Source organism: Falco cherrug, chromosome 7 (assembly GCF_023634085.1).
Source record: "Falco cherrug isolate bFalChe1 chromosome 7, bFalChe1.pri, whole genome shotgun sequence".
Lineage (NCBI taxonomy): Eukaryota > Metazoa > Chordata > Aves > Falconiformes > Falconidae > Falco > Falco cherrug.
In genome coordinates, this window is record NC_073703.1 from 34,129,884 (window position 1) to 34,154,505 (window position 24,622).

At 43.8% G+C, this 24,622-nt stretch overlaps 1 protein-coding gene across 18 annotated transcripts in view; it reads right to left on the bottom strand.

Moving 5' to 3' along the window:
* KTN1 (kinectin 1) overlaps nucleotides 1-24,622 on the bottom strand; it is a 78,040-nt gene that overhangs the window by 51,178 nt on the left and 2,240 nt on the right. For 16 of the 18 annotated variants that reach the window (XR_008733153.1, XM_055716054.1, XM_055716067.1 and 13 more), the window contains exons 2-3: nucleotides 2,330-2,888; nucleotides 581-718 (exon numbers count right to left, since the gene is read on the bottom strand). Coding sequence is in view for 17 of the 18 variants with exons in the window: in XM_055716054.1 (XP_055572029.1) it covers nucleotides 581-718; nucleotides 2,330-2,849 (658 nt within the window). In the remaining variant the exon portion in view is untranslated. Of the gene's footprint in view, nucleotides 1-580; nucleotides 719-2,329; nucleotides 2,889-6,427; nucleotides 6,445-24,622 lie in introns of those variants that run through there. The other 2 variants (XM_027803477.2, XM_055716060.1) reach the window with 2 other exon arrangements.

Consider the following 24,622-nt stretch of genomic DNA (forward strand, 5'->3'; position numbering starts at 1 on the left):
AAAAGCTGCAGACAACAGCACTCATTGTAAAAAAAAAACCAAACACAGAGGCACGCTGAGCCAAGAGGAGACAAGCAGCAGCATCTTGGCAGAGAATGAGAGATGACAAACAGTAAAGGCCTTGACAGCAAAGACGAACAGTTTATGCTGGAGCAACAGCTAGATAACAAAAGGACAGTAAGAGAGCAAAATGGTCAAAGCAACCAGCTAAAAAAACTGCAGTCTTGTTTGGGGCAGATGACTGCAGCAGTTCCAGACATGCCTTGCTTACAGCAACTTAGAGCCTGCTCAGCTTATACTCCAAGTCAACACATTACTCATCAATTCAAGCATGGCTGTTTGGATCGAAAAGAGCACAGAAAGGTTCACAGCATCATCCCATGTTCAGTGGTACCAGATGTTCATAAAACCAAACAGCATCTCAGGCTGAGCAATCTTTCCTATCTGGAGTTCCTGCTTTTTCAAATTAAGAGAGTTACTCTCCTCCAAGATTCTTTTCCAAAGGAAGAGCAACTAAAGTATGTATGACAAAAGGTTTAACAGTCAGGTTTATCTGAACTAAGATGGTCTGTATTCTCACCATTATCAACTTTCTGCTTCTTTGCAGAGACTTTCTTCTTTCCCGATACATTTTCTTGCTTTATCTCCTGGTGGAGCAGCACTGGGTCTTGCTTTTTGGCAGGGGACACAACAGAATCAGTCTTAGTATCCTGATCATCTGTAACAGACAAATAAAGACAATATGCTCTTCTGTATAATCTCATCATTACTTTTAAATCAGTAAGTCTGTAATAACCATCAAATTCCACTCCCAGAAAAAAAACACTCATGTATTTTAAATCAGAACACGAAGTTATCTATATACATGCGTACACACACACACTCACAAACACATATGCTTCCCATATCAGATGAGACCCCAAAGCAATAGAAAGGTTTAGCAGAGTCAAGAGCCACAGCACCTAGTGTTTTGACAGACAGGAATCTTATCTGCAAGCAGAACATACGGCAATGCAAGTAACAGTTTAACATATCCAATCCAGGTTTTACTGCAACAGAGCAGACAGCATTTGTTACCCATACTAGTTTCTTATTTGCAAAAAGTATTCCACCATCACCACCACCACCACCACCCCCCATGGACCCACTTAGGTATTTTAAACACACACCCCCAATAGCTACTGGGACTGTGAGAAGCAGAAAATAAAGTGTTTTACATTAGGGAACTGTTCTTTTAAAAAGTTGTTTCTAGTGAGAAATTTTTTGGACAGCCTGTGCTATATAATACTCTTGTGAGAGCTGACACACACAACACATGGTTATGGTGTTAGCTCCTGTAATCAAGGATAAGAGTGAGTTGTGGCTGCCCTCAGAAAAGTGCTTGCAGACCACATTTTAACCACGCCACAGAGATTTTCAGAGAACACCCACAAACAAGACTTGGTACTTTTTTTGTTGGTAGTGGGTGGGTCTTTTTTCTCCCTTTTTTTCAGAAAAAGGAAAAATCCACCACATCAAGCAGCAATGTTGCTCTTTTTCCTCACTCCCTGTAGCAAACCTATTATGCCTGCATCTCAAAAGGGTGATCTACAAATACCTCAGGTTTCCACTTATTTCTGAAACTGTATTTTTATTCTTTTTTAAGTTCAATTCATAGTCTGACAACCATGCTGAGACATGTCAACTCCTGCTAAGGATATGGTCGAAACAGTCACAGGCAATTCTAGGTACTGTTTTTGGTCTGCTCCAGGTCAGATGTTTCAGTTACAACAGCTGGACCAGTTTTCTTTTAGCATCAGTTCCATTCAGTTATAGAGGTGTAGCAGGTGGGAAGCAGCTGTAAGTGCTTCTTTCCATGAGTCAGCCACCAAATACCTCTTTGTACATTAAGCCTGCACATAACCAGTGATTTATTTTGCACAGTCTGCTATGAGGTTTCTCTAGACGCCCTTCTTCATCTGAGCAACTACTCTTAGGATTCCACTTTTTTCATAGCTTGACATCAGAATGCACACAGCAAATGTCTAATGACTTCTTTCAAGTAATCAAAATTTTGACAGCTTGAGAGGAAAGCAGAGATATGAGCTACTCTATTACACTCAACAATCTTTAGCAGAAGAAAGCAAGGATGGGAGGAGGAAAACCAGAGCACTGCTGCCAGATGAAAATCGGGGGGGGAAAGCAGTAACTCGTAAAAAGGGAAAGGTTAGAAGTGAGCTTTGCCCCATAGAGATAGGCAGAATAGTTGAGAGACACACTCTGTGGCCTTGCAAAAAAGCAGAACACTGTTTTGGCGTTCTGTGCAAGAAGCATATGCAACATCAGATACCCATTCCATTTTTCTGCTTCTTCTGCCCAGGCTTCTTCTTATATGCTGCTGATTCAGATGGTGGAGTGGGCTGTTTTGTAACAGGGACTGGATCTACTTTCTTGCCTGAAGACTTGGATCCTTCCGAATCCTTAGTTACGTGATCATCTTGAACGACCTTATGCTGCTTCTTCTTCTTCCGTTCTCTAACGCCAGTAGATGCTTCGGACACACTCAGGGGAACAGAAGCGACATGCTCTTCATCTGTACTCAGGGCATCAGACAGCTTAAAGTCCCAAGGTGTACTTTCAGAGTCAGACTCGTGGATGTTCCCATTCTGAGCTTCTTTCTTCTTGTTCTTCTTCTTCTCTGTTTTCTTTTTATCAGTCTTGGTAGGTGGAAACTTTAGGTTCCTTTTCTGTTTTGCAAGGACTTCATCATACAAAGTTTCTTTCATGAAAAGCCAGAAGAAGAGAAAGATGACTGTAACAACCACAGAAGGAATGAGGATAATACAGTAGGTAAACTCATAAAACTCCATTGTGCTTTTTCTTAGCTATATTTAAAAAAAACAAAACACCTATGGGGGGAAAAAAAAAAAAAGTTAGGTTTTGAACAGGTTTCCTTCGATATTATTTCCTCCACCAATTATAATAATAAAAGAAGCTTTCTCATTGTTTTACAGAAGCCTTAAAACAGCTTTTAATAAAATTACCAAACTATATCAATCATGGAACTACTTCTGGAATCATTTACCACTTGCTTCAAAGCCGTTAGCCCAGATAGGAAGCAACTGCAGTTTCCAAGACTGCTGATCTTGGAAGACTGCAGTTCTCTTTCCTTTCTTTTCATCTTCCTCATTCTCCCCTCCCAAGTGAATTTCATAAAGTTAAAGCTTTTGATTTCAGAAATCAAAATACAGCACTTTCAGAGGCTGTGAAATAAGGACCAGTACATGCAGAGCAACACTTTTTTTTTTTTTCTGTAAATCAAATTTAACAAATTAAGATTTTTATCTTGGCAAGTGGGAGTTAAATTTCAACTTCCTTTTGTTCCCAGATTTATGACAGCTTCAGAAGTGGAATGAGGGGAATGAGGGAAAGAAGGGAGAGCACCCTAAATTTTAGTCAACCACAAAGAACCAAGTATTTTCAGAACTGCCTTTTGAAGTTTAAAACCCAGCTTTAAACTCATGAAAAATCTACACATTTACAGGAACACAGGATGATCTGTTACTTATTTTGCACATGTAATGGTGTACAACTTCCAGGGCACTAACAGACCAGAAGTCTCCAGGATAATTTGCTAAAAACACTACTTATGCCCCAAGCATTATTGTTTTTTTTTAAAAGCAGGAACCACAGAGTAGAAGTCAGAATGAAGCTAAAAAAACCTAACTTTGGGGCCAAGACAAGCCAGATTTTCCCACTTCACAACTAATCGCTACAAACAGACAAGGATTTTTGCAGGAAGAATGCAAATCTTTTCCAGATTGTTTGTTCCAAGTTAAAAAAGAAGCAACCATTAAAAAAACCCACATTCAAAACTCTAAGCAAGTGCAATTCCTGATTCACCAACTCGGTTAAAAAGTCACCAGAGAAAGCATGACCTTCAATACATTTTCCTCTACACAAGAAAAGACAACTAACTCAACTGTCCCTTGAAAGACCCATTATCTTGGGAATGAAAGGCAAGGGATCTTGGGATAACCCCAAAAACTGTAGGGGGGACTGCCCCACACCTTAAAGCAATATTGCTTGAGGTATTTCCACTGCCACTTACAAAATAGGTGTGCCTACTGAGCGCAGAGTGCACAAAGTCCATGCAGAAGTTGCATGATGCAGGGAGAGGACAGGCTCTCCTTGCTTCTGGACCAACAGAGGATTACTCTTTAAATACCACATAGTACTATTACATTTAAGGCTGTTTCACCTCAACTCCTGGCTGTGCTGGAAACCGCTATCGTAAGCTGGCTTGCCATCCTGCCACATTGGCAAGGGCTTGGTTTGGAGCCTGGCTCTAGCTCAAGAGGGAAGAGTTGTTATATGTAATAGTTCCCAGACACAGAAGAGTCGCTGTGATAATGTATTTGTATAGTGCATTGAGCAGCACAGAAAGCAAGGGTTGAGAAATCTAATTTGGCTATTAAGTTATCCAAATAAAAGACTAACATTTCAATACACTAATTATTCATCAGTTGTCTTAATGTTAAGTCTCCTCCCAGTTTGTATTTATTTTCTGTTGAGCACACAGATTATTGAAAAAGCTTGGGTCTAGAATTACATCCAGCACAGAACATTTCAGAATGGTTTGAGAGGGATGTGAGAAAAATCTTGTCTTTCAGGGAGAAAAAGCACAGAGGCTCAAAACTAAGCTGGAGCATTCAGAATGATTAGTTACAGCTACTTGATAAAACCAGCTTCTTGCACTAAGTGATCTAGTATTAGTCATCTCTTGAAGGAAGCAGAACTTGAAAATTTGCCTCAGCCAAAGTCAATATTGAGTGCTTATGGGAGAAGCTAATCCCCAAAGTAAATATGTAATTAAGCAGATTTTTCACAAGTGTAATTAAGTTGATCATTACAATACATTACTACAACAACTACAATACCTAACCACAAAGAGACCAAACAGCCCACCTCAGCCTTGCTGATACAGAAGCATGCAGCTATCCACAAATTCATCCCACTGCTTTGGCCAAGCTGGAAAGCTCACACCCTGCAGTCATCCCTACACATTTCCCAGCACCTGACAGCAAACACTCAGGTCAAATCACTTCCTCAGCAAAACATGTTATAAAGGCTCCAGACATCAGTGTCAGGAGACACAACGCTCATCAAGGCAAGACCAAGTATTAGCAGGAAATGACTATTGCTTTGAGACCAAAGAGGCCAGACACATCTAAAAGCTTCAGCTGCTTGAAGAGGAGCCATAAATAAATAATTAGAACAGCTAGTCCAAGTGAGGAATATGTGCTGGACTACATGAGATCTGATCTCTGAGCTGGCCAAGCAACACAAGCTCTGCTGAGGCTCCATCCACCACCCAGCTCCCCCCTCTCTGCGCTTCCCTCCACTTGGGCAACGGGATCATTTCACCCTACACAAGATTCACAGCCTCAACGGACTCAGGTCCTGCTCCTGTCCTCCTCTCAGTCATCAGGCAAAGCGGAGCATGAGTCACATGAACGCTTCCACCCCAAACACTGTGATCAGAGGTACACAGATTTCATCTCCAAAGTCCAGCAGGGAATTTCACATACAAATCCAACCTTTCATGTGGAAGCAGGATTTAAAAAAAAAAAAAAAAAAAAAAAAGCCTCATGGTGTAACTATAATTGATTAAGCACAACTGGGAACAGCAAACGAGCTCTGCTCTGATGGTAATGCACATGCTGGGCTGAGATGGAAAATTAGTGTGGGAAATGGATGGAAAATGCCCTCATTTAAAAGTACCTTCTAGGAGGATACCATTGCTGCTGGCTTGCGTGCAGAATGACAAGATTACATCCTTCACCATCCACTCCTTGTCAAGATGTCTTTATAAAGTGGTATTCTTGCCATGGGGGGTAAATAGGCAGCATTTTGGCTCACAGTTTCCAGTTGTCCTCTGACAATCTACAATTACCAAAAAAGCTTCTCCACTTCCATTTATACTTCCATATTACATTGACAAACCATATCAGAAAAAACAGAAGCAATTTATAGGGAAGAAAAATCCCATGCCATACAAAAAGGAACAGGACAAAGCAGCTCCTTTATTAAACCGGGGAAAATGGTACATTAACTTTTACACACCCTCACATACCAGCTTAAGAGCTCCTCAGGGTTTAGTTTTACCATCCCTCCTATTCCTGTTAGCTACAGAAACAGAAGACACCCTCACAAAAATGTTATTTCTCCCCCCTAGAAGGTGCTGCAAGTGGCCTTCTATCATTTGCAGCCCGCCCTTGGACAACTTTCCAGGGTGGCTGCATCAGCTCTCTACCCACTCCAAGCTGCAATCCCCAGACAAGGCACACCCAGTAGAAATGGCACGCACACCCCCTCACTGCTGCCAACCAGAGGCACAGCAACTTCAGCTATGTTTAAATAGCGAGGTATTCTGTTAAATACTCACCTTTCATCTGTATTTGATATTGAACCTAATACCCATCAGGCACACTTCTTAGAGCCTAGCTGCCCAGCACTTGTGCCAGGCTCCCCACTTGCAAGCACGCTCCCCTCTCGATTGTAAATTCAAGAACTCACAACATCCCTTTAGTCATTCTGAAAGAGGGGAACAAACCGCATCTGTCCCGGTCTGCGTACAGACTCTGTTACTGTTCCCATCCTGCATTTAACAAAAGAATTGCACTTTTGTTCCCCTAAACAGAGCCCATGCCACAGAAAAAATAACTAATTTCTGAACTCCATTGCAGTATCATTGCTTGCACCTGATTTCCTCCACTAGTTAACATTGCCCTGGATTTTGTAACACACCCTTTGCTTTTGCATTTAAATCTCAAGTTTCACCCTGCACAGATACCACATTTCATGGGCTATTCATTCAGTTTAGGTCCAGGGGATTAGCTTACTTAAGAAGACAGAAATAAATTATAGCTCCATCTGGCTAATGAGTGACTCATAGCTTAGCCCCAGCACATTAGAGGCATTGCCTCTGTAAATGCTTGGGTCCCAAGATGCGCGTATCTCCAGGGATTTGTGCCTCTCTGAAAAACTAACATTAAGAGGGCAAAATGTAAGTGCCAAGGTGATTATTTTTTTCTTTTTAAATACTAAGCAGTTTAAGAGATGCCACGTATGATTTAGCTACAGCAACAGTTCCTTTAATTGGGGTATTTTCCCTGGGATTTTCTCAAGCTGGCAAACGTAAGAGAAAGCCCTCACATGCAACAGTCACTAGGAACACAGCAAGAAGTCTCAAGAGTATCTGTATTCAATAAACCCCTCAAACAGGTAACACGATTTTTTCTCCTTAATCTGCCACACACTCCACATCAGCCAGCTGCAAAGAGGATCCTCTCACAGAGGTTCACTCCCAAGCCAATCTTCCCCCAGAGCTCTGCAGCAGAGGATGCCCTGCAACTGGGGCTAAACAAGGCAACTAAACCCAGGTCCACCACAGGTAAAACACGAAATCAAACAAGATGTTTAGCCACTTCATGCCTTTTCCTCATTCATACAGCAGGAGCAACCAGTTCCCTGTGACTATGTATTAACAAACTAAAGCACTGCTGGGCTCAAGTTCCAGTGAGGAGGGCTGCCAGAAAAACCTAATGGTAGTTCATTTAACATCAGCATTGCTATATGATAAGAAAAAAATCAAGAGTTAGAACCTAGGTTGGCGTAGTTTGGGTTTTTTAAGCAGCCTTGTATGTCACTGAAAACACAAGGTGTTCTTCACACCCCAAGACAAGACACAGAAGACAGCAAAGCTTCTGTGATGTGACACTAAGAGGCAGAGTGTGAAAGCTGAGCTGTCAAAGCACACAGGGATTTCAGGCCATCAAACTTCCTCCGACTTCATTAACACCTGGCTAACTTCAGCAGGTGAGCAGCACTGGGAACAAAGGGAGCCCTTGCAACAACTCAGCACCCTCCTCAGTGTTCCCTTTCAAGGGTTACCCATTCCCAAAAAACACACTGCTCTGAGAACATCAGCAAGGAGACAACTTCACCTGGACACTGTTTTTTAAGACAGGACAGTAAGATACTACATACAAATCTCATCTGCCACCTACAATAAGGAAAAAGGTGCAGCTTCCAGTAAGGTCATGCACAATCTTCCCACAGGTCACTTAAAACTGTACAACTTTAGGCATGCACAAAGCACCCACCACCTAGAAAAGCTGAAGGTCTAAATGGCCCTGCCAGTTTTGACCCCGATGGCAAAGTTTAACCTACTTTTTTGCATTCTTTTTAAACTCCACTTTTATATCTATATTTCCTTGCTCTGTTTACAGAAGTCCTCTCACAACTAAGGGGGGGAAGCATAATAAACAGCAGTTCAAGCTATGGGTTTCTTTCATTTAAATACTTGCCCTGACAGCACGATTTTTGCAGCAACACAAGCAAGCTGCAGATACTTGAAATTACAGACTAAGAATTCATGTATTAAAGTTACTCTTCTCCAGGAAGGAGACCTGTTCAAGTGAAGCTCAACAGTGCTTGACACCCCCTACAAGCCGCTAACAGCAAGAGGAGAATAAGACTTGTCAATAAATCTTGCTCTTCTTCACTTTATTACACTGATACAATTAAGCCATTTGCAGAGCACAATCTCAGTGCCTTCAAATACCCTCTAGGTAAATATTTTCCATTCCAAACATGCCACTGTTTGTACCATCTGTTGGGCTCTGCCTGCTCTCAGTTGCTTGATGTTAGTTAACACAGACACGTTATTTGTTAAATTCCAGAAAAGAGCAGATTTGCTTCGACAAAAACCTTTACTTTTAGGGCGTTGGGGTTTTTTAATACCTTTTTAGAGCCAACACCTGACAAAACACAGCAGTGCTGAGAGCAAGCCAGAAACACAATACAGCTACATGACACTGCCACCACTATCTGGCAGATGACCTTGCTCTTGTCCGAGTGCCAGCAGCAGTGAGCGCCCCAGGTCCTCCCGCAAGGGTTTGCCAGGAGCACACAGGAGATTTCCACCACAGCCTGGCAGTCCAGGCAAGTTCATACAGGATAAGGCAGGCAGGGATTCACTGTCGTGCAGCAGCTGACGCCCTGAAACCACCTGGGCCACAGGATAAAGCCCAGAGTTGGAATTTGCACCAGTGAAAGTAGAACTAGCAACCTCACATTTATCCAGGGATAAAAGCATACACACCTGTTGTTGGCACAGAGCAAGGAACAAGCTGGAAAACCATGCTCTGCACTCCTGCCCAGCAGCTTACCCAAATACCCCAAAACTGCACAGACCCTGTCACAGCAGCAACCCACAGCATTCACCAAAGCATGAGCACAAAGACTCTTGAGAGCAGAAACTGCAGCCAGCAGGGCTGGGGGCAGTGACCGTCCCCCTGCCCTGGGCACTGGGGGGGCTGCACCTCGAGCCCTGGGCTCAGCGTTGGGCCCCTCAGCACCAGACAGACCCCGAGGGGCTGGAGCGTGTCCAGAGCCGGGCAGGGGCTGGGGCACAAGGCTGATGGGGGCGGCTGAGGGAGCTGGGGGGGTCAGCCTGGAGGGAAGGGGCTCAGGGGGGACCTTATTGCTCCCTACAGCTGCCTGAAAGGAGGGCGTAGCGAGGTGCGGTTGGTCTCTGCTCCCAGGTAACAAGCCATAGGACAAGAAGAAGAGGGCTCCAGCTACACCAGAGCAGATTTAGATTGAATACAAGGAAAAATATTTTACTAAAAGGGTTGTCAAGCTCTGGAACAGGCTGCCCAGGGAGGTGGTTGGTAGGTATTTAAGAGGTGTGTAGATGTGGCACTTAAGGATGTCATTCAGTGGTGGGCTTGGCAGGGCCAGGTTAAGAGTCAGAGTCAATCTTAAAGCTCCTATCCAACCTCAACAATTCTATGTCGTTCAGGACTGAAGTCTCAGGAAATCAGAATGCTTCTTGCAGTATTTGTGAGGAGATGTTATTTGGGATAAAAGCTGACCTGCATTAGGACGAGAGGAAAGCCTCCTTGGCCTCGCCAGACTCCAGAAACCGCAAGTTTTCCCTTAAAAATCACTAACTTCTAACACACACACCCCTACTATCTCCAAAGTCAGAAGATAACAGGTCATCTGTACACCACCTTCTTCCAAAATGCCTGTAAAGGATCAAAGGTTTCTTTCTTCCAGCAGGAGAGGGCCAGGCCAGGACTACACACCAAGAGGGCTCTCGGCTTTACTCAGCAAGTCTGCACCTTCCATCGCTGTTTCCAGGGAGCCCCTGAGGCTTCCCCAGCTCCTTCCTTCACACACTCATGTACAGGCATGCTCTGCCCAACCACCATGAACTATTCACGAGGCTCACAGTCTTGGGTAAGCAAGCGCTTCCCTTTTCCCTGCTCTCCTTGCAAGGAGAGACCAGATCTGACACTTGCTCTTCAATCACCACTCACTTCTGTGCGCACGGAACTGGGAAATGCTAATTCTCAAAATATGAAGGAAAAAACGTTGGCTGTGTTTTTCTCACCAAGGACCAAAGCACAGCAAAACCCAAACTAAAGGCTGAACATAGACACCAATTTTCTCAGCTTGTGGTTTTGCTCACATCCCAAACGGGCAGCAACAGTAGCCAAGATCACTCACACAGAAGCTCCAAACAGCCAGAAGATCCCCCACTAGATCAGACAGCACAGTTCAACAGCAAGAAAAGCTGTACGAGTAGCCATACGAATGCACCAGCAGGAACAACTCTGCTGGTGTTAAGGCAAGGGAAGGTATCGGTACAGCCGCTCAGAGAGGCACCTCCTCTGCAAGCTGGGCAGCAGACAACTCTCACTTCATCTCCAAAGCTGCCAGATAAAGCCAACAAACTCAGCCAGCAAGGCAGCTGTACCTTTCAGCCATGTTTTAGAAAAGAACTAAGTTTACATTTCTAATCATCTCAACATAACAAGTTGATTAAAAACAACTTTCACTGTTCTTACCACGGCATTGCCCAGCTGCATTGCAACGCATGGCTTTCACAGGTTTGCTCAAGGAATAATTGCAATTTGCTCATTGCAATAAGCCCAACATTGATTAACACATCAGTTCTGGCTTTGCAGGTAATAAGAGAACCTGGGGTTTTGCCAAAGCCTTATTTTCAGTATGCAATCCTGCATTAATAAGAGAGAAAGTTAGCAGATTAATGGCCACAGTTGAGTTTAGATCACTAGTCTCAGCAGCAGTTCCCCACATTATGTAGTTCTCAAGCATCAAGGGGTCTCCTGCAACACAAAACCACCCAGCAGCAGGAGTCTGGTACAAATTTACACCAAGACTCCCGGGGCAGCCAGGCAGAAGCATCAAACACACACAATGACACCTGAAATCTGTTTCTGCCCAGCACCTAGATGGCAGGGAGGAATCAGGCCATGCCTGTTTTGTTGTTCCAGTTAGGTGTCTGAAAAGTTAAGGGAGATCTGTACAAGCCAAGTTGATGTGACAGTCCATAACAGCTCGAGTTTACCACACGCAAGTGCCATTTACACAAGATCAAAGCCACTATGCACCTCAACAAAGGACTTTAGACATCTGTTTTCATCTGTTCTATAAATATATAGTCATGGTATACACTTCACTGCAGATACACAGAAAGCCTCAGAGAGCAGCTACTATCCCCTAAAGCCAGGGGCAGGCACTATACAGTAACTCCGATGCTGAGCACTGCACAGCCCAGGTGGGTTTGCTCGGGCTTTTGCCATGGCTCGCTCAGCTAGCACAGCACCCTGTCCTAGGACACCGGGTTTTGCATCACCAGCACAACTATTTGAACATCCTTCAGCTGGGGTCACAAAGCTGCCCATCACCCATCTTATCCCCTGCTGCATCTGTTGACATAACCACACACAGTGTCATTCCCAGAGTTGACTGCCAAAACAAGGCCAGGTGAAGGGTATCAGGCTATCTTACTCCAACATGGCTTAATCCTTTCTAAACACAGGAGTAAGTTGCACTAGCATAAGTTTATTTATTCTGAGACTTCTGCACCTACCCTTGCCATGCTCTATTATTCTAACTTGATTAAAACAAGCTCTACAGCACCCACAGCAATTACAGAGTTGGCTTCCCCCTGGTCACAAACGAGGCAGAGCCTCAAACTCCAAGCAAAAAAACTGAAAGAACATCGGTTGAGAAATGTGGGGCTGCTACAGCCCTTTCATCTCTTTACATCCAATTCAGTTTCTGCAAGCATGGAAGGACAGAGGGAAGCAGGTACAAGCAGTAACTTCTCAGTACTCAAATTCCTCTCATACTTTCACAGCAATGTGCAAAGAAAAACAGCTGGAATGAAACATTTTCTGTTCCCCAGCGTATATAGTAAATTAACTATCTAAATATGCATTCTTGTATTATGAATTCTTGTTTAGGTTTTAAAAAGTAAATGTAAAATAAGAGGAGGCAGAAACAAAAGAAGGAAAGGCCTTTGGTCCATGTTGTGGTTTAACCCAGCAGGCAGCTAAACACCACAAAGCTCACTCCTCCCTACTTCATGGGATGGGGTAGGGAACTGCATAGAAAAAAAAATGTAAAATTCATGGGTTGCTACAAAGACAGTTTAATAAGACAGAAAAGGAACAGAAAATAAAATAACTAGAATATACAAAATAAGTGATGCACCATGCAATTGCTCACCACCTGCTGAAAGCTGCCCAGCCAGTTCCCAAGCAGCGGCTCCGGCCAGCCTTCCCCATTTATGTACTGGGCATAACATATGGTATGGAATATCTAACTATAGTCAGTGTGTTATCAACATTTTTCTTATCCTAAATTCAAAACACAGCACTATACCATCTACTAGGGGGAAAAAAAAAAAAAAAAAAAAAAAAAAATCACTCCATCCCAGCCAGAACCAGGACAGTTCAGCTTTTTTTTTTTTTCCCTCTTAGCAGATTGGTGTGAAAGTATGAATGGCATCAGAGGCCAGGAGGCTAATTCTCATTAAAAAAACAACCCAGGTTTTCATATACAAGAGCTACAAATAGTCAAGTCTATTATCTGCCTATCTGCCTATGCATCCCAGAAGAAGTAATTACCTCCCTTGTGCCTCACACAGCCCCACCAACGCTTTTTTTCCTCAAGCTGCCTGGCAGGAGCAGCACTGCTGCCCATGCCTCACCTCCTCAGGCAGGCACAAGCTGTCCTCCACTTTGAATCCAGGGCAAAGCAGATATCCTCAGAGCCAGAATGACAGGAAAACCATGACAGATTGCAAATGAGGATGGCATTTTTAGAGGATGTATTTCTGAAGTTTGTACATACCTATGAAGAGGTCTGTCTTAATTTACTGCTCAATTCTTCAAATTCCTACTCAACTTTGCCCTTAACCATATTGGTCAGATGACGCCTACTCACTTGAATTTCTCCAGACACACAAGCAAGTTTTAAACCTACCACTTGTTCTGTGGGTCTCCAGGCAACTCAGTGCTAAAACTTTTCTCCAAATTTCTCACCAAAGCAGCAGCAATGGAGAAGCAAAAAATAACCAGCCTTTAAGTGCTAGCAAGTCAGTCAGAGCAACGTTTAAGCAGGTCCATATAGCTTAATACATTAACCTTTGTACCTCTGCACCATTGCCAAAACTATCCTACAACTGAGCCATGCACAGCCTAACAGTGTCACACTGGTGCTTTCACCAATTCTCTGCCCACACCAAACACAGTCTCACAGGAACTCGGGAAGTGGGGTGCATGCATGCACAGAGGCAACAGTGCAGAAGGAAGACAAGAAACCTTGAAATAAATGAGAGAATTTGGAAATTTTCCTATAGCAACGCATCACTGAAGTTTTCTTGCAAGAATATATTAAATTCATAGTAGAATTATTAGCCTTTAGAATGTCTTTCCCTTACAAAACATAAATCAGGCAACAAAGATATTCTTAGTATGAACACTATAAAAGTTACTTTATCCAGACTTACTTTTAAATGTGTATTTAACAGATGAGAATAGAAGTCTTCTGCCAACAAAGACACGTATTAACCCAGGAGAATCTAGCTTCAGACTTCCTAACCATACAAGATTCTACTGAGGTACGCACCCACAGTCCTTTACCCTGTTGCAAAAGGAACAAAGGAAGAGGAAATGACTAATCAAAGCATCAGCACATTAATATATTTTGGTATGGGAAAAGGGAAAATTGTAGTGGGTATTTTTAACACTCCCAACAAGAGAAGGCATTACTATACATATATCAGCCGCCATGGAGGCTCAGCAGCTCCCAGGAGGGTTAAAAAAGGAGTGTCCCACAGAGGAGTTCTGTATTTTCCATTTCCCAGCATGAGCTCTGCTGGAAGCAAAGCACACCACAGTGAAAGTGCGGTTTATCAATTCCGTGATGATGTCTTCGCCTAACAATAAGCCTGGAAAGGAGGCATAGCTTGGGCAAACAGCAATGCCTCAATAATAATGGGTGCACTTTGACTTGAACTGCAGGGGAAGCCCAGCCTGGAGAGATGCTCTGGGGGCAAAAGGTGAGAGTTTCTTAGATCCCTGACACCAATAGGAACTCCTGCAAGTCCCCATGCCACCCAGCTCTGCTGGGCAAGGGATGGTCTCACCCACAGGCTGATCAGAGATAGGGGAAGAGAAGTCTCTCCCTGCCACAGGTGGCATCTGGCAAGTCACAGCTCACCCACATGCCACAGAGCACAATCCCATCCTGTACCTTCCCAAGCTCAATTCCCCCAAACTTCTCAAAGCTCTCCATCGCCTGCCTGCACATGCAAAGGGGTCAGGCTGCCAGCAAAACACTGCATCTTCAAGTCCTTCCTGGCAGTTACTTTGCCACTGCACCTACACAAGCCAAGCCACCAATGTCCCAGTACAACTGGATTTAGTAACTGGTTTCTAGTCCCATGCTCCCCCTTGTCAGCTGCCTCCATGGGAAGCTCTTTGGGACAGCCACAGTAACAGATTTGCTCAGAGCAAAAGGGCAGAAGCCTGAAGGACCACTGTGATAACCCCAAAATTAGAGCTTTCAAACCCCTTCCTAAAAGAGATCAAAACGAATCAATCTAGCAACAGCCCGCTACAGTCATTTGTGCAGTGGGATGGCACAGAACAAAAGCATTGCTCACCCAGTAAGAGAGGAGCTGGACTGCTGCCTGTCTGTCCGGCTGCAATTGCTCCCGCACTTCATAATTAAGGGCTACAATTCACCCTTTTTCTAATGCCAAATCCCAAAAGACTCATCGTAACAAAAGCATTTTAAATACTAAATGGGAAGCTATTGCTAAACCAACTGTAATGGTTCAGATCCCCCTAGCTCCAACTCTGTTGAATGCAAAAGATACAGAGAAACTAATATTTAATGTTCTTGCAGAGGGATTTGTAATCAGCCACCCCGTACACAGCCAGAAGCCTGAAGCTTAAGCAGGTCTTTACCCTAGTATTGCAAAATGACAATCTCAGTCATTCCACCAACAAGATTTTCCCATTATTTCTGTTCAGTGTGCTGTTCCACACAACTATACAAAGAGATTGGACCACTGACAAAAAAAAAAAAAAAAAAAAAAGAAGTGCTTCATTAACCTCTTGGTGACTCAACAATCCTATTGTTAAGCAGCAATGGACAAAAAGAGATGGATGCTCTTGTCTATTTGAATTCCTAAAGGAAAAAAGAGACAGACCCACTCTTGAACCAGGCTGCAAGTTAAGGAGAGTTAACTCATACAGGGAAACCAAAACTCTTAAGTGATTGTGAATCATATTAGATGTAGATGCTTTCATGTGATTTCTCCTAACTACCTGAAGCTTTAAGATATTTTTTACTACACAGATTATGTCTAAGTATTTGAGTGACCTCCCTTTAGAGAAAAGGGAAAGAAAGTGTGATTACTCCATCAAAATTCCTGTAAAGTGGCACAGACCTAGCTAAATGAGAGCATCAGAAAGCAGCATTTGAAACAAGATTGCTGTACCCCATTATCAGGCTAAGTCTTAATAATTCTTCAGCTAAAAAAGGGAGATGAAATCAACAGGCAAGATTTTTCTCTGTTTTTACCGAATAGAGTATAGTGGGGGAAAAGGTGGGAAAAAGTATCCATTAGTTAAACAATCGAAGTTCAGAACCGTAATAAATTTTAAAATATGTCTAGAGTTTAAAACTCAGGAATATGCAGTTAGTTCTCAACCCCGAGATTTTAAAGGGGCAACTTTGGTTTAGGCTAGATAGGAGAAATGCAGGCTCAACATACAGAAGTCAAAGTTCCTATAAGTTGACAGAGGCATCATAGAGTTATTATCAACACGCCCAGCACAACCACCTAACTAGGACTTAGGAAGTATGAGTACTACAAGCCTCCCCAGGAATTGCCTCCTCTTCAGCTTACACAGCTGTGCAAGCACTGCATCACCATGCCTATTTTTGCTTTTAATACTGTATACCACAGTCATAGTTCAGAAAGACACAAAAACATCGGAAAAATCCCAACAGCCAGGCATGAGCAGGCATTACTCTCTACCCTTGCTTCCCCCTGTGCACGTACAGCTATGCTGCTGTGAACTACACCCAAGCAAACAGGGGCCAGACCCACAGCTCGGCTTCCTCCCACTCATACCTTGCAGGGTGGGGTTCAAGACAGAGGACAATGCTGGCGTAGGAACAAGTGGGTAGTAACGGGCCATGAATGCATTTCTGACTGCAAATCAGACTGACAATTGAGACAGTTTTTCCCACAAGGCGCTCAGTGCTGTAATGATGAATATGCAACCTCCATACAGAGCATGGGTGCCGTGTTTTATTTCACCTGGCCATACAGCAGCAGCCTCCTACTCACAACTCCTGCCACTTAGGTACAGAAGCAAACTAAAGCCCTAGGACTGCAGGGAACAAGTTTTAACTGATACAAGAGGCATCTACCACTCTTCTGCTAGTAACAATCAGTGAGTTTTAATCTGCATCCACATTAGGAACAGCACCTGCAAAAGAGGGTTGCATTGTAACTGTACATTAAATTTAAAATTACTTGCCAGATTAAAACATTGTTCATGCTCTATCTATAAAAGTCTTCAAACACAGGGGAAGTTTAGACATACATTCAGGACTCAGTTTGGACCTCAGAAGCTTGGGCTTCCTACAACACTGATGTTTTGACTTTCTGCTCCAGCACAAATCTGTACCAGCTGAAGGATGAACAGACTCCCACCACCAAGCCTTCCACAGCAGATACGAGTTAGTTGGACTGCTCCACAGCAAAGCTGTCCTTCAACATTCATCCTAAATTATGTCATCACACAGGCATAAAGAGAGTGTTTCTATATACAAGCCAGATTCCTTACGCTGTAGAACATTGTACTGTTAATAATCTTAGAAACAGTTTCAAAATGGTTAAGGAACAAAAGAGGCTTTTGAAGTAATCCCTACAGGATCGGCAACATACAAGTTACCCCAGTGTATTTCAAAGTATAAACTGCATTATGAGCTGGAACTTTTAACTCAAAAGCACAATGTGAAATTTAAGAAATTGCTGAACCGTGGTCATTTCCCTACTGAGACTGGTGAAGTGTTAAGGTCCCTCTCCACTCTCTTTTGAGATACTGCATATAGCCTATTTATCAAGAGCAGCACTAAGGGCTCACTTCACCATCTGTCCAGAACACCTCCTGCTCTACAACAAGGACCTCACTGGCTATAGCTCCACCAAGATACCATGCTTTCAACTTCCACTCCAAGGATATGTGCTCCTAAACTGTAGCATCACACATCCCTCTCCATAAGGTTTTGTTTCACCCTTTTAACCTCTCTGTGCTTCATTTAAGAGTCTGCTGAAGGCACTCACACATGAAGAAGTGATACACAGTTAGCATCATCTCAGTGCAGGGACCCTTTAGGATCTGGACAGGCAGCTTAAGAAGGTCACGTACTCAACTCATGTGCAGTATTACGGCAAAGTCCAATGCAATATTTGCATCTTGTCTTAAAACACTCAGAGCAAAAGACTAAACTCCCCTCCAGTGCCAGGGAAAAGGCTCCAGCTCCTCCATAGACTGGCTTAATACATCTGAATTACACCTGGGCCATGTGGTGACAGAGCTTTCTTTTACCACCTTCCTTGTGTAGCTGTTGATTCCCCAGGTGAGCGATGCTGAGGCTTGCCAATGTTCCTCCAAGCAGCAGCAGCCCAGCAGACCCTGCAACACTCCTTAGCCACACTGGCCCCACTTCCACAATACAGTGCACTGCCTAACTCCGGATACAGAGAGATGTTGGGAGCTGGATGACAACACACAAGAACCCACCAAAGAATGCATTCGAAGATGCATTCAAAGTGCATCTCTAAGGGTTTCTCGGCTTTCCCCACTTGCGACCATAAGGACCAAGCTTGTAATAGCTTCCTAAAGGGACCTCAAATACACATTTCACTGTTTTCAGAATTCTAAATTCAAGTCAATAGCCCAACATCCCAGAGTTCTCCCCAGAAACAGCCTCATAACACATGCGTGCACACTCAACTTTACTGATCAGCACAGCACTGACCTGAACTCAAGAACAGGCCAAGTTGTTTAAAAGGCCTAAAAACACTCAGCAACAGAAACGCAGAGTATTGAGATAATTTCTCTCATGCTTCTCTGGGTTCTCACTCCCCTTGCTTTAGTGTCCCACAATCTGCTCGCTCCTCCTTTGGCATGCAAAGACCAACCTAGCACTCCACTGCAACCAGACAGATCTAAACTTACTTGCCTCCAACTTTGGAGTAATAGTTTGAGGTGTAACCAATAGCCTGTATGTGGAGCAGGGATTAAGAAATCTACTTAGAAATAAGCACACCAGATCTTAAGCCAAGAAATTCTTTTGGCACACAAACAGCGTGGGAAAAAAGGTAGAAACAGGGAGATCGAGTAAGAGGGGGCTGAAAAGGCAGGCTTGTAATGGAAATATCTGACCAAGAATCTTCACAAGCCTTTATAAATTCTGAAACCTAACCTCTTTGCTAGCACTTTTCACATGCCTCAGACTGCAGACCATGTTACACACAAGTCATAACTGTGCCTCTGCAACCTTCCCTCCCACCCACAGTGCTCCACAGCTTACTGAATCCATGTGTTGAAGTCCACTGAGGTGGACAAGAAGCATACCTGTTCCTCCCACAACTGGCCTGCTGTACTGCCACTTGTGCAGAGAAAGCCTAGCTTTGTAGTACATCTTGAACTAGGTTCTAACTCATTAAAAGCTACTTTAAAAAAAAAATAAAATCTGGTTTTACATATGCAAACACTAAGCTGTAAAGAGGTTTACTAAATTTCGCATGCAACCCAATCCTAGCAGTGGCACAGCACAGGCTGGAGATATGGAAGTGAGCTTAGGTGAAGGTAACAAGGGAGAACTGTCAGTACTCCCATTCAGCTGCCACGGGAAAGCCCAGTAAAATCCTATCACAGCCTCCATAAATCCTCCGTGCAGCTTGGCGGTTTCCAAGATTTTGAGATGCTACCTCTGCCTCTCTCCTGGACAATGCTGCTCATTGTCCACGCTAGGACAGGCTTGGTGAGGACACCTTCTCAGCAAACATGGCAAACAGCTCCTCCTCAGTCAGAGTCTGAGCTCAGAGAAGCAAAGCTTTGTGGTCCTCCACCACCATCACTGTAAATACAAAACAGGGCAGCGTAAAGAGAAAAAGCAGCACACTCCTTTATCAGTCCATCGCAACTGAAGCCACACATGCTGCCAACAGGTATTTACACAAGCAAAGGTCAGCAGGTGTGACACGGGATACAGCATTCACCCATAAGTCCATTTTCTGCCAGCTTCCCAGCACCACACCCCACCGAGAACTGCAGATGCTGCCTGATCCAAGAGAACGACATGCCGAGTCTCCCCGGAGGACAGCAAGTTAAAGGAGGCAGAAACGTTCCTGCCTAGCCCCGGCGGAAAGGGCCCTTCCTGGCACAGCACTACTAAACTCTGGTAACTTCTCAGATGTGAGAATGCCCTGTCAAAGATCTGTTGGTTATGATCTGCTGTAGCTGAGGTGCTGCTCTCAGGTATACTTGGAGCTGAAACAGGGAAGAGCAAAAGAGATGCTGCAACTGGTTTCACATACCTGTTTAGCACAGCGTTAAGAAAAAGGCAATGCCTACATGAAAGCCAAGCTCAGATGTCCCCAGACAACATAAGCAATGACTTAGCAGACAAAGCAGCACTAATCATCAGAGCAGCCTTTCAAACCAGTTTGGAAGCCAGGAAGAAACATCACTTTCTGGGACCAGGTTTGGCCTCCCACCCACGCTGCAGCAGAGACCCCAAAAAGAAGACGCATAGGGGAACAGCCTTGGTCACTGCAGAGGAGTGGTTTCCCACTCACCCACCAGGCAACTGCCAGCACAGCAGAGCTGGGACTGTATGCCCTAGGGGCCAGGTCACAAACAGGACCAAGAGAACAGCATCAGCTGCTGGTGTCCTCTTGACATCCTCAGCTGCAGGTGCATAGCCTCTGCTTTCCCTTCTGTTAAATGGGAAGGTAAGCACCTCCATCCCACATGCACACCAGGGCAGGTGGAAGGTGCTGTGCAAGAGCCTAGCAGCAGCACAAGGCAGGCACCTGGGGGAGAGACATCCATATGAGCCAAATGCAAGTCATGAACTTTAGACACTCCTGTCACCCAGCAGCCCCCACCAGAGACTCAGGAACCATTCGCTTCCTGCAATAAACTGGACTTTTTTCCTTTGTACTCACAGAGTACAGACTTTTCAACTTAAAATCCCACAGCAAATAGGCTGAGAAAAAAGTAGTCATAGCCAGTGGTCAGATTAAACCACTAACAATATGAATTATCATCTGACTGATATTATAGGCTCTTTTATCAGTCAGTCACAATGCAGTCCAATCCTGGCACACTCCCTGAAGAGCTGCACCTACCTTGTGCAATAGCTTAGTCATCATCTTCCTTGACAGCTACGCACATGCAAATGGATTATGAGTCCACTCACATTTTCCCATGAAAATTTTCCCCTCCGCCCTACTACAAGCAGGACAGGAGCAAAGTGCTGCTGAGCAGAGGCAGCTTGCCCCCTCTTAGGGGAAAAGATAGCACTTATCTCCTGGGCTCAACAACTTCCTGTGCAGCTGCAGGCAGACAAAAGACACCTTTTCACATCACAGACAGCAACGAGATGTACCAAGATTTGTCACATCCCTGAAATAAGATACCCTGCTTACCATTTCCAGTCCATACCAGAGAGCGTCAAGCAGAATTAAGCTCGCAAGAAACACCTTGCAGGGTGGGATTCACAAGCAAAAGAATAAGGAGCCCAAAATAACTCAGGTTCAGCTTATATTGCTCAGGCAGGCAACAGCTAAATGAAAGATGATAACACTGGAGCGAGAGTACTTCCCCTCCACAGGATGAGAGCTGGATCGTTTTTGGAAGCACCATGAATCACGGGCATAAATATACCAGGCTTTAAAAGCCTTCAACACACATATAATTCTGAGCTCAAGCTTTATTTTCCCTGGGTTATTCAACACATCTTGATGAGCTGGACACCAGACAGGCAGGCTGAGAAGGTTAGCTATTCAATTAATATGTGCAATCCAAAAAATGAGAACTTGTGTTTTGCTGGACAACATCAACACACCTGACAAAGAAAAAGCCCTCCCTGATGCTCAGTTAGTCATTCAACTACAGCTTGAAGGAAACCAGGAGTTTTGCTCTATTTCCTCAACCTTACAGCCTAAAAGGGCTTCAAGATGTTTCCTGCAGCACAGGAGCTGTTAGCAATGTACCTGCTGTTCTCAAGCAAAGTAGTGATTTGCAGGATTGTCTGGCTGCAAGCAAATCCAGACAGGGCAGCACAGGCAGCAGGATCAGCCAGGAGGGAGAGTGCCCAATGGGAAGAGCAAAAACCTGCAAGAAGTGCTGCTTCAGGTACTTTATTACCACTGAAAATCCTGCACACCTGACAGTGACAGCAGCAGGGAACTGTTAATACTAGTGGAGGACAAAGTTATTTATAAATACAGATTATTAGTGCAAGAAAATTAGGTACTTGACAACATTACTAATATACAGACACACTTTCTCCAAGCTATAAAGCAGCCTCAGTGATCTACAAGCAAAGATGAAGTTTCTTTTGAAAAAGAAAAAAATACCATTCTTGTAATTAAGAAAAAGGGAAGGAACCTCATCTACTTCTCTTCAGTAACAGGAATTTAGGGCTGAATGTTGATAAGCAGCGTAGCCACAAAGTGCTAAAAAAAAAACAAAGAACACTGCAGAAAACGAGAAAGCTGCATGAAGTAACTATTCCACTTCTGATTAACCCACAAACCTGACAGTTCCTGTCCCTCTTCTCTCCCTCCCATCCTACACACACTGCAAAGGAAAATTCAAGGCTTGAAACTCCTAAACCATTTCTCTGCATCACATAGTTACAAGAAGACAATATTCTTTATTTGCATTAGAAGGAGTCTGAGAAGCAGCTTTCCAGAGTTTTCACATGCATAGGTGCAACACAAACTACTTATTTTTCCCCATTTTCAACAGTATCCAGGAGACCGACTTAAAAAAAAAGAAAAATCACCTTCAGTTAAATGGGAAGCATTTAAAAGGATCATGAGATTTGCATTCTTTACCATTGCAAATTATTAGTTTCCACAGCCATGACTTCCCCTTCCAACTCCCCACCAAGCTTCAATTAAAGAATGCTCAAGTACGAGTGGATTTTGACATTTATCATATCAAGACACTGGAACATCCAGGCCAACAAGATGGCAAGGCAGCAGAATTTACGCATTCCCAGGAGATCTCTGTTTCATTTTGCTGCATGCATAGACACTGCACCAAGCCTGCACTCTGCCCATTACCTATACTTAGGGACTGAGTTGACCCGACAGTGCCCCCATAAGCTCATTTATTAAGATTCACTTATTCACTCTAATATAATCTAATTAGACTGCAGCACTCCTGCACACAGGCATGACAGCGACCAAGGGGATGAGTTCAAAAGTAGGTAACCTGGCACAGATGCTGCTTTAGTTCTCACATGGCTGGCAGGGGTGTGCATGTGTGCATGCAGGGAACACTTGCAGAAGAATGGCAGGAATTGCGGATGCATGCATACCGTCTCCCTGCCCTGAGAAGCACCTGGATCCTCTCTGCTCCTCTCCCATCAACAGCTAAAGACCAATTCTTCAATTGCAGCAGAGTCCAAATCAACATGTGGTGCTTATGGATGCAAAGGCTGCTGCTCCCGCTCTGAACTCATTGGAAATAACTGCCACCATTAAGTGCCATGGGGGCAAAAAAAAAAAAACCAAACCAGGAATCCAAGTCTCTCAGGCAGTGCCCACACCCACCAGCAGGCACAGTTGTGTTCCCAAACTAGAGACCACAGGCATCAGCCTGGAAGAAGTGCCAACAAGTCCACATTGTACCAAATTATTTTAAAGGCTCCATTCTGGCAAGAAATTGGAAGTTTTCAAAGCTCAGAAGTACCCCCTATCTCCTGTAAGCAGCTATAGTTCAGGCATGCTAACAGAAAGAAGCTTTTACATTTCTAAAAACATAAATAAATACTATTTTTTTTACAAGGCATCATGTGTTTTATTTGCTTGGACATCTTGTATAACCATGAGAAGAGAAACAGATTCCTAAGAGTCATGAGCTGGTAATTCTCCAATCTATCATCTCCATAGTTTATGCACAGTCATTAACAAGAAGTGATTTGTCTGGGATAGATTTGATCCAGCAACTCCCTGTCTCATTAGCCTAAAACAATCACCCACGGAATGTCAAAAAAGTTTGAGAGTTCAGTGCAGCAAGTAGCCCCCCCAGAAAATACTTTTTTTTTTTTTTTTTTTTTTAAAATGTCCAATCCTGCTGCTTTGCCAACACAGAGCAGAAAGCTTAAGAGCTAAACACAGATTAATAAAATTCCCTGTATATTAAAAAGGTTTTGATGGGTAAAGGCAAAAGGTTTTCACTGACAAGGAAATCCTGAGAATATCGACAGGAGACTTAAAGACTTTGACTTGTTTAACCTATCAAAACAAGTGGTCAAGAGGGTATCTGATTGCTCTCTCTAATTACATCAGGGAGGGAAAACAACCATTTAAACCAAATGGCAATGCTAGAACAAAACCTAATTATACCAAGAGGCCATAAACACTATGAGGATGGAAATTCAGTGACTGCTGTGAGGCTTAGAGGAGGCTCTCCAACAGCTCTCCCACAGAGATGGGGGCAAAGAATAAACCGATCAAGTTTCACCCTAAAAGCAGTTATCTACTAGAGGCAACCCCAGCACGCATGGGTGCTATAAACAGGGAAACTAAACTTGATCGGGGGCTCTCTTCCACTCTCAGGTTCTTATCAGCCTGCTTGCTGCCACAGCTTTTGGAGCAGATAGCAGGAACGAAAAATCACCCCCTTCCTGCCACTCTGTCTTCTGCTTCTTCCCAGCCCTCCAGGACAGCACAGGGGTATTCACACTATTTGCTCAGGCACATAATTGGGGTATGATCAGGGAACTAAACTTGGGAGCTGAAGCTCTCACAAAGTCAATGGCGAGAGGTGGGTGTCTTGGCAGCAGCGGGGGAAGGGATTAGGAGCAACCAAGTTTGATGCTTAAAATAAAACACACGTCCTCTCCCCCCATGTCCTTAGATTTAAGGGTCTTGGTCAAAAATGTATTTAATCTATACCCATCACCTCTGAAAGTC